This window comes from Lycorma delicatula, chromosome 2 (genome assembly GCF_047948215.1).
Source record: "Lycorma delicatula isolate Av1 chromosome 2, ASM4794821v1, whole genome shotgun sequence".
Taxonomy (NCBI): Eukaryota; Metazoa; Arthropoda; class Insecta; order Hemiptera; family Fulgoridae; genus Lycorma; species Lycorma delicatula.
The window spans coordinates 198,384,544-198,398,232 of NC_134456.1; the positions used below are offsets into that span (position 1 = coordinate 198,384,544).

Below are 13,689 nucleotides of genomic sequence, written 5' to 3' on the forward strand. Positions count from 1 at the left end.
ACATTAAACAGTGCCATCTAATAAAACTTAGTAATAAACATGATTTACCTTATTATCTTGAAGAGTTTTGTTGTTCTCTTCCTTAACTTGCTGCAATTCCTGTCTCAAAGATTGTACTTTATGCTCTAATTTACTGACCTCTTCAACTGTCTCTAACTTAGTCTTTCGAAGTTTATCACATTCTTCTGTCAAATCTTTATGATTACTCTAAAAAAAAAGAACTAATAAATGTATTTAACTATTTTAATATTAAACAAAATTATACATATAAGAGACAGATTCTCGGGAGGTGCTTGCTCAACTTAAGGGACTGATTGCCCAACTTTAAGGGGTCAGATATCAAAATAAACAAAAATTTCATGTAAAAAATTAAATATCTCTAAATTTTCCTTTTGTTCACAATTTTGTATTTTTTGAATAAGAATTTATCTTAAGAATGGATTGAGATATTGTCAGATAACATTTTATAAAATAAATAAGTTTGAAAAATTCTAAAAAACAGCAGCATTTAAGTATGTCAATCATTAATAAATTTGTAATTATTAATTTTATCAACTTAGGATTTTTTTTTCAAATAAAATGTTAGGAACTTTTATTGTAAAAAAAAAGCCACCTCATTTGTTCAAATCATTTGACGTAACAATGGCTGAAATTGTTAAAGTAGATAATATAAATTATGCAGTAGTTTTTATTATTATTAACCAGATTACACTGGATGTGGTTTCTACATATCTAGTGTAACCTGCAAGATAAACATATATACACATTAGCAGTATCAGAATAAAATCATGTAGCCTACACAATGTACATTAGCACCTTTTTTCAAGAATTATACGCAAACAGTTAATTATTTCTTTTTTCAACTGATCTTCAACAACACATTGTGGGATGTGAAAAATGCCAGCAAAACTTTTACTGTGAAGGTATTTAAAAGATCAATTATACATATTCAGTTAATTTAGTTATTTATTAAAATTATCAGCATAAACATATTGATGAAATAAAAAATTATTCAATTTCAAATACATGTAATGCACAAATACAGCAACATCAACATCAATTATTAATAAATGTATACAGCCTACATTTATTTTCATTAGTGTATAACTCCCCCCTTCTAAGGAAATGATAACACATCCAGTTTGGCAATCACCAGGGTAGACATCAAAAGTCAACAATAATAATTTTGTTTCTTTTACTCCATATTAATTATCAAAAGGTACCAACATCAGAAGATATCAAATTCAGAGTGACATCTACTGTAATGTACACTTAAAATATTACTAGTAATGTTATTTAAACATAGTTATTTCTTAAAATTTGCTGCAGAAAAGCATTTATTCTATTGAATAAACCACCTAGTAAAGAATATTGAGATAAGACATATTTTTTTGTTTTTATAATAAATCATATCTATTGAATTTTTCATGATAAATTAATGTAAGATATGTCTTATCTCAATACTCTATACTAGGTGGTTTATTTAATAGAATTTAATTATAATTTAACAGTAAAGAGGAATAATGTATATATTATATAAATAATTATATACTTACAATATATGATTAATAAAACAATCAAATACAGACATAATAACAAAGAAAGGTTAAATAATGAAATAAACATCATAAAACTTATAGCAGTTGAAAATGGATGTGATACTACTTTAATTAATAATATTTACAAAAAAAAAACTATCAAAATACAATAACAAAATAACTACCTTACAACCAATACATAATAAAACACAAAAGAGTGAAGATGTATATAAAGTATTTGTACACTAATATCATTGAAAATATTACTAAAACTTGCAATAAAGAAATATTTAAACTAACAGACCTAATAACCATATAATAAAATATTAAAAAGACAACAATAATAATAATAGTAATAAAATAAACAATCTGTATGGACTTTATTAAATTAAAAGTAATGAGAATTAATATAGGAAAAACAAATAGATCCTTTAAAACTAGATTTCGTGAACATTACAGAAATTAAAAAAGAGATTAGGTTATATAATACAGCAGACCATCTAACAAACAATCAACATTCTATCTCTGATATTAACACAAATTTAGAAGAATTAGAAATTAACAAACATGACATACAATTAAATACATTAGAAAAATATTTTATATATATATTGTCGCGTGTTCGCGGCTCGATCAGGATATTGAGTGTTTGACAATTTAGAATGTTTGTATAATTACAATTTATTACTTTAAAAACATAAATAAAATAAGACAAATCAATAATAATAATAATAATAATAATAATGACGACAATAGTAATAATAATAATAAACCACTCACAATAATAATGACAACAGCAAACAACAATAATAATAAAAAATAGTGATTACATATATAACAGAATTTAAAGTAATCATCAGTATTTATTATCAGGTAGTTAAATACTGAAAACCAGAATTCAGCCCCATTGATTAAAGTAATGAAATTTAATACATTAGTTCTTTTACTTATAGTCTAACTGTAACTCACCGAACCATTTCTTGTTTTCATGTACTGTTCACATTGGAATTACTTGTGGCATCACCTTAATCACATCGAACATGTATGCACTAGAAATTCGCTCTTTCACTGACCTCGCAAAATACTCTCGCTTCAAACTCGCATAACTCCTCGCTTAGAACTCTCTTACACAACTCTATCGTAACACTCTCTCACAAACTGACCATCAACTGGTCTTCCCCGAAGCATTTATACTCCTATCCTCTTTACCTGCAGGACCAGACTCAACTCGAAGCATGAGAATGATCATCCATCCTCACATTTTCCCACGAGATTCCTACTCTTGTCCAGTAACCCTTTTTCATTGAACAACATCTGTCAGGTGTGTCAGCAGGCATTATTACAAAAGACGATTGTTAAACAGACTTGTTAGCTTTACTAAAAGGTTTCTTCTAGCCCCTTTCTGGATTTCTCCATTGTATTTTCTACGTTCTTCTTAATTGACAGGAATCAGTTACACAGGTCTGCCATTATACTGGTCTTGTTACAATATAGAAGTACAAACATAATTTTAATTTGATGAACCATTACACTGTATTTGGAGGAGACAGTTTTATAAACATTGTAACAGATAGCAGCACTTGTGTAAATTAATATGAAATTTTCATTATTTTAGTAATTCTATTTTAAAATTTTTATTATGCAATAACGGGATTATTTCAATCATGACTGAGGATGCAGGAATATTAAATATAATATAAATATATATAATAAAAAAAATTACAAAAATATAAAATGTGACAATAAATAAACAAAATACCTGTAAGAGTTTATAATGTTGCTGTAAAGCATTATACTTTTTAACTGATTCTAATGTCTCTTTCTCTCTTTGTAATTTCTCTTCTTGTGCTCTATTCTGACATTCATCTTTAGTTTCTTTGTGTTCAGCTTTTTCTTTTTGTAGTGATTTCTCTAAACGTAGTTTATATTCAAATATAACTGCAATCAAGATATTATTTATTAAAAACTAGTTAATGAAAATTCAGAAAATTAAAACTCACAAAAAATACAGCAACATTACTTAAATATTATTGTAAATGGAAAATAAGTGCATGAACTTAAGATTTCTTAAATACTTTTATATTAATAAAGTACATTTACTTCACTATATAATAATAAAAAATTTGGCTAATTATGAATAATAAAAAAATAATAAGAGTTGTTAAGCAGTATGTCCTGTACACTACCGAAACTAATAAGCAAGCATGCAACATCTTCAATATTGTACAATATTACAGAGATAATAAAAAAATGTCTTGTTGATTATTTAGATTCTAAAGTTAAATAGGATGAACATATGACTTATAATACAAATTTATAAAGAAGTAACTTCTGTTGAGCAGTATGATTTGAGTGCTATTTGGGCTAGGCACCAGTACACTACAAACTACTGTCAAGTGAGAAAACATGGAGATCTAAACATCCTTAATGTTTGTTTAAATTTCACTAGTACCATGTAAAAATAAAGATGAATTTTCACTTGAATTAGAATGACAATAAAAAAGACCTTGAACATTGATAAAAGAGTACATTCTAAAATTACATTTAAGTAAAAATAAATTTTTAACTTAATAAATGTTGGTGTATTCCTTGTTGTAGAAGACTTAACAATTAGTAACAAGTATAAAGTTTAATACTTAAAAATTTCACAGATCCATTTAAAAGCCTGCAACAAATGTTTCAGGATTTGTAACAGTACGGTTACAGATTTCATAAGTTATATTTAAAATAAAGTTTTTGGAATCAAACCTCAAAAAACAGTTTCTTTTTTCAGATTTACCTAAACGAGTTTGTCAACAGGTAAAACATTTTGAAAGACAATAAACAAACATAAAACGTAACATATTAAATATTTACATACTTATATCTTAAGACTTTTGTATTTTACGAAAATCTGACAGTCCATTTCATAGACATTTTTCCTCAGTCAACTGCACACAAAATTTATTCAGATAGTAATCGTTACAATCACTACTGTTGTTACCATCTGTCAACTCATTCATTTTTCCTTTCTTTATTTCATTCTATTCATTAAAATATAAATTTAAATTAATGTCTCGGTTGTATAATAAATAAACAACAAAAGTTACATAACAGAATTACTGTCCAGCAACTATAGGTAAAAATGTACCTTGTAATTGTGCAGATAAAGATTCCTGTTGCTGTGAACAAGTTGCAGCTGCTCTTCTAACTTCATCAAGCTGATTCTGACTGTTATGAAACAAATATGTCGCCCCACAAAGTACTAAGGCTGCGCAGATATAGAGCACTAATCTGCTCTTGGTGCCACGCACCATCCGCGCTGAACTCATCTCTGTTATCGCACCCGTGTTTATTCACTCAGTTTAATGCTAAAAATAAAAAAGATTATATATACAACAATAAAAAATTCCAATGACAGTATATGAGTATAACTAAGTAAAAAATAGAACCAAAGGCTACTGATTTAATTACAGCAAACACGTAAGAAAATGAAAAAGAAAAGTGATCAGCATAATGAAATTAATTTGGCTTATAAACTCCCTCACTATCTAAATACATGAAGGTGTGCTTGCAAATTTTTTTGTAGCTATCATGCAGCTGCTTAATCAGCAATATTGCATTCTCTTCAAGACAAGCACCATTAAAAATGGCATCTGCAGTGTCAATAATGAAGGAACACCACAAAATTATAAAATAACATCTTCTGGAAGCACAATTTTACATATCAGTTATTTTTAAAAGATAAGGATACATCAGTAATAAATTTATACTTATAGTCAATATTTTTAATGTCACATATACTGCTGATTTGTTACACTGATACGAAACAGAAATATAATATAATGTGTACTATCACAACACACATTTTAGATAAATAAGTAACAGAGCACAAATTAAAAGGAAACTAATGTCTTAATGAAATAAATAAAATAACAATGTAGAGATTTATAATTTTAGAAATATGGTCTACAGTCTACCTCATACACTCACGCCACCTTAAGATCGGATGTAACATCTTAACTTCAAAATACCTAACATATGAAGTATATTGCATTTAAAGTACAGTCAATCAAAGGGCTACAACATTGCTTGCAAACCAATTAAGTTAAATTCTATGTGTGTAAAGTAACCAACCCCCACCATTTTATATTAACTTACTAATTTCCTTACCAGAAATTATAATTTTTGAAAAATAGTAATAATGTTACAAAGGTACTTTGAAAAATAGTAATAATATTACAAAGGTACATAGTTTCTTTCAAAAATTACCCAACAATTAAAATCAAATTAAAAACATATATTAAAATAATACCCCACCACAATACAACATAGGACATGTGTATATTATTACTGAGAAGACCCAATTCTACTTTGGAAAAGTTGATTTTGATTTTTTGGGGGCTATTCCAGTTACATTTTCCAATGACTAAGTAAATACATTTATGGAAAAGTTCAATGAAATTATTATGATCTGAAATCACTCAAATACCAGTAAAAGAGGACAGTATGACTAACTGCAAACTTGGAAGACACCTTCATGCTGCTAATAACTATGATATGGATATCTTAACATACTGATAAATAACACAAACATGTTAATGGAGACCATTTGTTCAATTATAAGTTCATCATGTGAATAAGTCAAATTATTTTAGTGTATACATTTATTTCATATGAACACTTAATAAAAATCTAAAAAACATCTTATCAGGAATAGATAATACTAAAAAATATAGTAATTTTGAGGCACATGCAATCTAGAATTAAAATAATTACAAGTTGGATAACAAATGAGGAATATTCAGTCTTATTAACTTGATCAACTTGGCAAGATTAACTTGGGCAAGAGAGATCAAAATGATGACTAACACAAAATCATACTTGAGGGCCATTCCACATCAAATCAACGAAAATAAATGCATTTCTCAAATTTATCTCAGTAATTCAAATATAATTTACAGAATTGGCTCTACCCATGAAGTGACGTAAAAAAATTGCAAAAACGAAGGTTCGGGTAATTACAAAAGAATAAATTTCTCAGCTCCTATAAGATGTAGACGGCTCATTTTGGTGTCACTTTAAAGCTCTTGGAATGGGCTTTCATATGAAATGTCACTTGGTATGGTTTCATGATATTATAGTTCAAGGTCACCAAAAACATTATTTGAACTTGAATATATCCATGTGTATTTTTTTAGATTTAAAAAAAAAATATTTTTTCTTCCTAATATATTGTACATGTGGTAAACATTTTATAATGGGATTGCAATGAGATCATGTTAAAAAAGTTTTGTAATAATTAGGTACAGCAGAACATTCCAATTATTCCCCCAATGTGGCAACTGCTAAGTGAGATTCAACCAATGAAACCCTCCCCTTCTAGTATTTCAGACCGGGTCATTTTATGAGGCAGAAGGCAGAAGACATGCATTCATAGTGCCAACAAAGGAAAGTAGATGTTTCATCCTGTTGAGACAAGTAAAGTAATATTCAGTCTGGATCATCTCTTGGAACCAATGGTTCAGTGCCCGAAGAGGATTGATCATTTCTATAAAGCGATGCAAAAAATATTTTTTTCAGATTTTTCAGTCACTCTTTGTTAAATGAGCTTGCCTTTCTCTACAGGTTTGGAGTTTTATGACTAATTCATTACAGCCTTGGACAAGAATACAATGACCAACATGGAACCATCAACTTCTACAGCCCCAAGTAAAATGGACTGTTGCAATCCATTTGAAGAATCAAGTCATAATTCCTGAAAGAAAAACCTGATTAGTGTAAGCAAGAACTTGGTGCAAACATTTACTTTTTCTAAACAAGGTTACAAAATTTGTGATACTTGCCACAAACAATTAGAAGCATCTGCTAAAAATAATGCTGAAGAATCTACCTCTGATGAAGAATTTCAACAATTAGATCCTTTGCGTTCTCCAGAAAAAGATGAAGCTGTAAATACTCTTAACAAAAGTTTGATTGTTTTAAATTAATGACCTATTCAGAAAAATCGATTATGTGAGAGAAAGTACCCACAGGAAAAGCTTAAGAATGCAGTAGTAGTGTTCGAAAGCAAAATATTGAACATGGATTCAGATTCTGAACAAGATCCTATTCCTCTCTTCTGTGACTGTGAAATAATCAACCAATTGAAGGAAAATTTAATTCTACAGATAAGTGCATCAGGATGCAAATATTGACAACGCTCCGTAAAGGCAGTACTTTAAAAGACATTCAAGATGAATTTGGAGTATCAGACTACACTCCAAGGAAAGTTAAAAACTTGGTTAAAGAAAAAGGTGTCATATCATGTTCTGATCCTAAACCTGGTAGAACCTTAGATTTCGAAACAGCAGAAAAAGTAATTGATTTGTATGAGAGTGAGGAAATAGTAGAATGATGCCCGGGGAAAAAATGTATTTCTCTTAAGATAAATGGAAAATGAGGGCGTTCACAAAAAATTAATTCTGTGTAATCTCCATGAAGCTTTTGCAGTGTTTAAACAGGGAACCATGCTGAAAATAGCATTTTCAAAGTTCTGTGAACTCAGACCTAAGTAATGCATTCTTGAAGGTGCAAGTGAAACCTGCAGTGCGTTGTATATGTACAATGCACCAAAACGCAAAACTTATGGTTATGCACTGTAGAATGACAGAACTAATAGAAGGTGATAGGCCAGTTAAGTCTTACAAAGATATTATAACATTCTAATGTGTGTTAATCCAACTGAAGCTTGCTACTTTGGAAATTGCAAAAATTGTCCTGGTGAAGAAGTCAAGAGAAGGATTGAGGAAGGTTTTGAGCTCACCTGCATTGAAAATATAACCTAAAAACAGTGGATACAAGTTGAAAAAAGAACCTCTCTCGAAATATTTGTCAAACCAACTGATGAATTCATCAGTACACTTTTTGTTGTACTTTCTTACTTCTTTGAATGTAAATAATCCCTGGTGTTCCAGAGTTTAAGATAACATTCTTATAATAAGATTATGTTTAGCGCTGATAACATTTTTATAATAAGATTATGTTTAGCACTGCCTAAACCTTCCACAACCAATTAGAATTTGTAATTCTGGTTTTTACTGTATATAAATTTTCCACTGAATCAATTCTACTTTCTTATAGAATTCAATTTGTTAAATTTAGGCAAAATAAGCATGATCCACTGATCAAAGAATTATGATTATTACTATAATAGACAAATGAAATGCATGGTCTCCATTGCCAGCAATAAGTACCAACCTTTTTTTTTTACTTTATATTAACAGACATAATATAGTTAAAAGCATAAAATTAAATCTGTTTTTTATATTTATAATTTCTTGGTAGTCATTTTTTCCCACAAAGCCAATCAAAATAATAACAAAATACTTTACCTGCTGACCACACAAACCCACTACTACATTTTAAAGATTTAAGACCTAAATAACAAATGTTTAAAGAGAAATTTATTATTATTATTTTTTTAACTTTGTTAGTTTATTATAATATTTTCAGAAATTAATATAAACAAATATTCTTTCTGGAACTAGAAAATAATTATTAGATATCAAAATAAATAACACACATTTCATTTTTTTAAATTAACTTCAAATGAAAATTAATACCATGTTAAAACTGATGTAAATTCATCAACAAAACTTAAAAATAATTGGTATTAATAATTTAATGGATTTGTTTTATCTTACAAACATACATATTTAATCTTTTTAAACAAAAAAACTTTGTTTAATATAAAATTAAAAAACTGGAAGTTATGGAAATATCACTTCCAAGTAAAAATAATGATGACATCATTATAATATTTTAATATAAAAACGCAAGCACATTCACATTTTCGCATTTCCTATCAAAGAATAAAAAGGTAATTAATTCTTAATAGGAACACGGGAAGCAGTAGAAAAATAGAAGTTATTTTTTAAAAATACTGACCCCCAGGAAAATTTCTAAAGCTTTAATTACACCAATTACTTTGAAATTAGTTTACAAAATACTCATTCTGAAAATTGAACTCCTTTAAACATATGTCTGCGCACCGTTCGTACAGAAAGCTAATATAAGTTTAACAAGCCTAAGAAACACTAGTTTAGTGACATGCATAACTTCAAAATAACTATTACAGCAGCAAGCATAAGATAAAACAATTTTTAATAGCCTTTGCACAGTATCAGGCCAAGAAAAGACAATTACAGAACACAGACATTTATCATTAAAATAATTGGTAATGATTGTTGACATTTACCTTAACGACCATGAAATTATTTTTATGATTCTATTGACTACAAAAAATTTACACTTTCATTTTACTATCTAGGTTATGTATACAAATTGAAATTATAAAGAAACAGACGAGATTTAACACCACTACAAATATTTATAGTGTTTCCACACCAAAAATCAATTGAAGATATTGTTATAAACATCAACAAACAATTCAAATAACTTAAAATAAATCGAGACAATCCAGCATCACCTAAGAAAATGCAATTTTATACATACAGACGATTACCAACCTATTACAATGAAGTTACTATTAAATATAAAGAAAAAACAACCTTTAATGAAAGGAGATTAAACCTAATGAAACAGATATGAATATTTTTACTTACAGAGTGATTAAAATGTTAACAGGTTCAACATTATGCTAGTTTTATTTAAAATTTGCCATTCAAAAATTTAGGTGTTATTTCCTGCAGTTGGCTGCTGGACACGATAAACAACTTTCTGGCGATTGTGCTATTCTCTGATTTTTACTTAACTATTCATAGTAAGCGGATAAAAATATCGTTGTAGAAATTATTTTCTATCCGTGTGCGAACTTGTTTAATCTTTACATTTGATTTAACACTTTTAAGGAAATATGAAGCTAATTTTGTGAGTACTTCATTTCTAAATCATTACTTGATTTTTCGAGGCCATCAGTTCATATGTAATGTAATGCTGTGAATGCTTTACCCCCTTTTATATCTGTATTAAAAAGTTTACGATCGTTAAAATATTTAATTCTATCATCTTCGTTTATTCTGCCAAATCGACCTTGCTTTTTATTTTAGTAATATAAGTTTTGCGTTAAATTTCACTTTGAATTCAATGACGAGAATATCATTAATTTATTTAAGGCCCTAGTCAAATATCGTGTTAACGTACCATCTCCCTTACCAGAATGAAGTAAGTTATGTTTGTAAGAATTATTTTTCTGTCATGTTGCTTTAATTTCGCTGTTACTTATTGTTTATCAAGAAAGGCACATGGCTATGTTCATTAAAGTCGCCTGAATTGAAGTAGGATTTACCCATACATTGCCGATAAATTTCTTATCTTCCGATATTGTTGCGTTGTATGTTAACTATGCTCAGTATTAACCTCTTGTGATCAGCATTAAACTGTTTTTACTACTTCACATGTTTTTAAGTATGTATTTGTTATTATTAATTTCATTTTCAGCTTTTATTTTTTTAATGTTATAAAAGATAAATACCGTAACAAATAACCAACCCTAGTTCTTACCGACAGCTTGCCTATTCTTGCCCGAATAATGAGTGAGCTAAGTACCGGTTTTACTTGTCCCGTTAAAATATTTTAATATTAAAAGTACGTTTTAAAAACTTATTAAAAGAATGCTTATAAAATTAAATGATAAAAGTAACTTGATTATTTTATGTTATTCCACCCCTCAAATGCAATTTTAAAAACAAAACTCCTATGTGTGTTGAATGATATTTTCGTGAATTTATTTTTTAATTGTTTATAATGCTATTAGATTTTCAAGATTTATTTAATTATCTGTATATAAATAATGTTTACATGATGTACATATATAAATTTGTAGAAAAAAGTTATTTAAGTATACAGAACGGTTTTATATATATATATGGGTGTGTGTGTAACGAAAATATGAAGAAAACTGTGCATTTATGAAATTTACAGTTAAAGTTAAAAGAGTCCACAAAGCCTATTTCATTTTAATTACAAGTACTCATTAATATAATGAAAATGTTTCTTTTTAAAAATCATAAATTAATGAAATTTATTTTTATGCTTGTCACTGAAGGTAGCATATCTTTTAAAAAGTTTACTTCACATAAAAATTAAGCTTATTTGCCCACGTTTTCTTTCATGTTCTACAAAAGAAAAGGTAAGAATGTCAGAATGTAAAAGAGTAAATTATTTAATTTTTAAATAGATCAGACAGTTCAAGTATTATTTATGTGTTTATAAACAGAAAAAAATTTAATTAATGATTTATTGCAATTGTTTAACATTATCATCTACTTTAACTAGAGTGTTTTCTTAAGTATTCTGTTAAATTTGTAGAATTTAAAATGGGTCCATTTCTTACCCTCATAAGTAAAAACTAAACTAAAGCTAAAAATTTAATTCAAATAAAAAGAAATACGGCAGTAAAATGTAATTCTGTATAACTGGATGACCTATCTAAAAATGTGAATTCCTTACAGTTTATTTGTTCTTGAAAATCAAGGAAATAGACAATGCTTCTGAAGATTTTTAAGACAAACTTTTTATTTTTAAAAACGGTGCCACTGGCATGTAAAGTTATAAAACAATAAAAAGGGGTTTACTGGTCAAGGATTTTTAATGAACCTTAAAAATGTAATTGGGACTGCAAGTTGGGGTCACCTGTAGAAATTTATAGTGTCTTACAACTTTACTATAACTGAATAATATTCTGATAAATTGTCTGGTAGAAGTTATAGTTGACTGGAAAAATTGTAAATTTTATATTCCTTTTTAATTTAAGTTAGTATTTCATGAAAAAAAAGGAAAAAAGTGTAACAGTGTTATAGAATTTATTATTGAAATTCATGATTAAAAAGTTTGTTAGGAATAAACAGAGAAATATTTTTTATATCTGTATATTAATGAGAATATAAATATAAAAGTTTTTATTTTGGTATTTAACTATGTACAGCCTATTATTATTATTCTGTGTTCATGTCCAGGTTCTCTCACTTGTGTAGGGAGCTAAATAATTTGTTGTAGAAAATGAATATTTTTCATACTGTAGTATTGAAGTCAATAAATTTTCTTACATACCTGACAGCCTAATTGAATTATCAATTATGTACATATGGATTTATTTTAAATAAGCTTTTTGTGTTCTTATTCGTTTATGATCACATTTTATATAGAATGTATTCTATATAGTGTTTTTTTTTTTTAATATATTGACATGTGTATCCCACTGTTAAACTTATGTTGTGTAGCCATAAAAGTACGTGTTACATATTTAATAATATGCTGCTTGAAATTAAGTGGTTTAATTTTTATTATGTAAAATGCTTTTTGCTTCAGAACCCATGTCGGAATCCTTTTTATATATGTATAAGTTGTTTTATATATTTCACACTGCTCCCAGCTTAGTATGATATGTAGGACTTAACTCAGAATTAGACTGCAGTTTGATCAGTAGATGAAATAAACATTAAGTATTTTTTATTGAGAAAATAAGTATAATATCTCTATTTTTAAAGAAAGTTAATTTTGTTTTAGGTTAATTAATAGCTTTATCTTTTCTTGATTGTTGTGAATTCTAATTAAATATTTTAAAGATTATCCAGATTATTCTAGTTATTCTTATTGGACTGTGTGGAGTTTTTGTGTTTTCTAAATTACTTGAAGAAAATGTGATTCTATCTTAATCATTGTTTGATTATTCTTTAATAATGCTCTTCTGAGCTGTAAGAAATGTTTTAGAAATTGTATTTAGATGTTTTTAATGAAATCTTTTAAAATTTTGAGGAATATGAATTTCTAGTCATGTACTGCTTAACTCTATTATGTGGAATGTATTATTATTTTTTTAAATAGCTAATATCAGAATTATTACTTGAATCATAATGCTGAGAATTCATGTGTCGGTTGTTATATGTTCATAAATTTTAATATTTTTTTGTTAAAAATGTTATCATTACTTTTTTTATAATTATCTCTCTTTGGTTCAAAATAAGATCTTGTTATATTGATTTTTATTATAAATAGGAAATATGTAGAAGTAATGATTGCCTAGTCTAAAAAAACTAAAAGCAAACTGGATGGATGTCAGTAGTTGAGTAGTGCTTTTCCATAAATAATCACTATTCATAATTAATATTAATGTTTTATCTATTGAATGTAAAATTGCATTATTACAAAACTGGTAGCTAGTACATGATAG

The 13,689-nt window shown here is 27.5% G+C and overlaps 1 protein-coding gene across 7 annotated transcripts in view; it reads right to left on the reverse strand.

Annotated features, from left to right (window-relative positions):
- LOC142319564 (uncharacterized) overlaps positions 1-13,689 on the reverse strand; it is an 87,447-nt gene that overhangs the window by 59,016 nt on the left and 14,742 nt on the right. For 4 of the 7 annotated variants that reach the window (XM_075356986.1, XM_075356984.1, XM_075356979.1 and 1 more), the window contains exons 1-4: positions 9,757-10,011; positions 4,669-4,888; positions 3,298-3,476; positions 49-207 (exon numbers count right to left, since the gene is read on the reverse strand). In XM_075356986.1, coding sequence (XP_075213101.1) covers positions 49-207; positions 3,298-3,476; positions 4,669-4,849 — 519 coding nt within the window. In that variant the 5' untranslated portion in view covers positions 4,850-4,888; positions 9,757-10,011. Of the gene's footprint in view, positions 1-48; positions 208-3,297; positions 3,477-4,668; positions 4,889-9,446; positions 9,580-9,756; positions 10,012-10,123; positions 10,263-13,689 lie in introns of those variants that run through there. The other 3 variants (XM_075356980.1, XM_075356981.1, XM_075356983.1) reach the window with 3 other exon arrangements.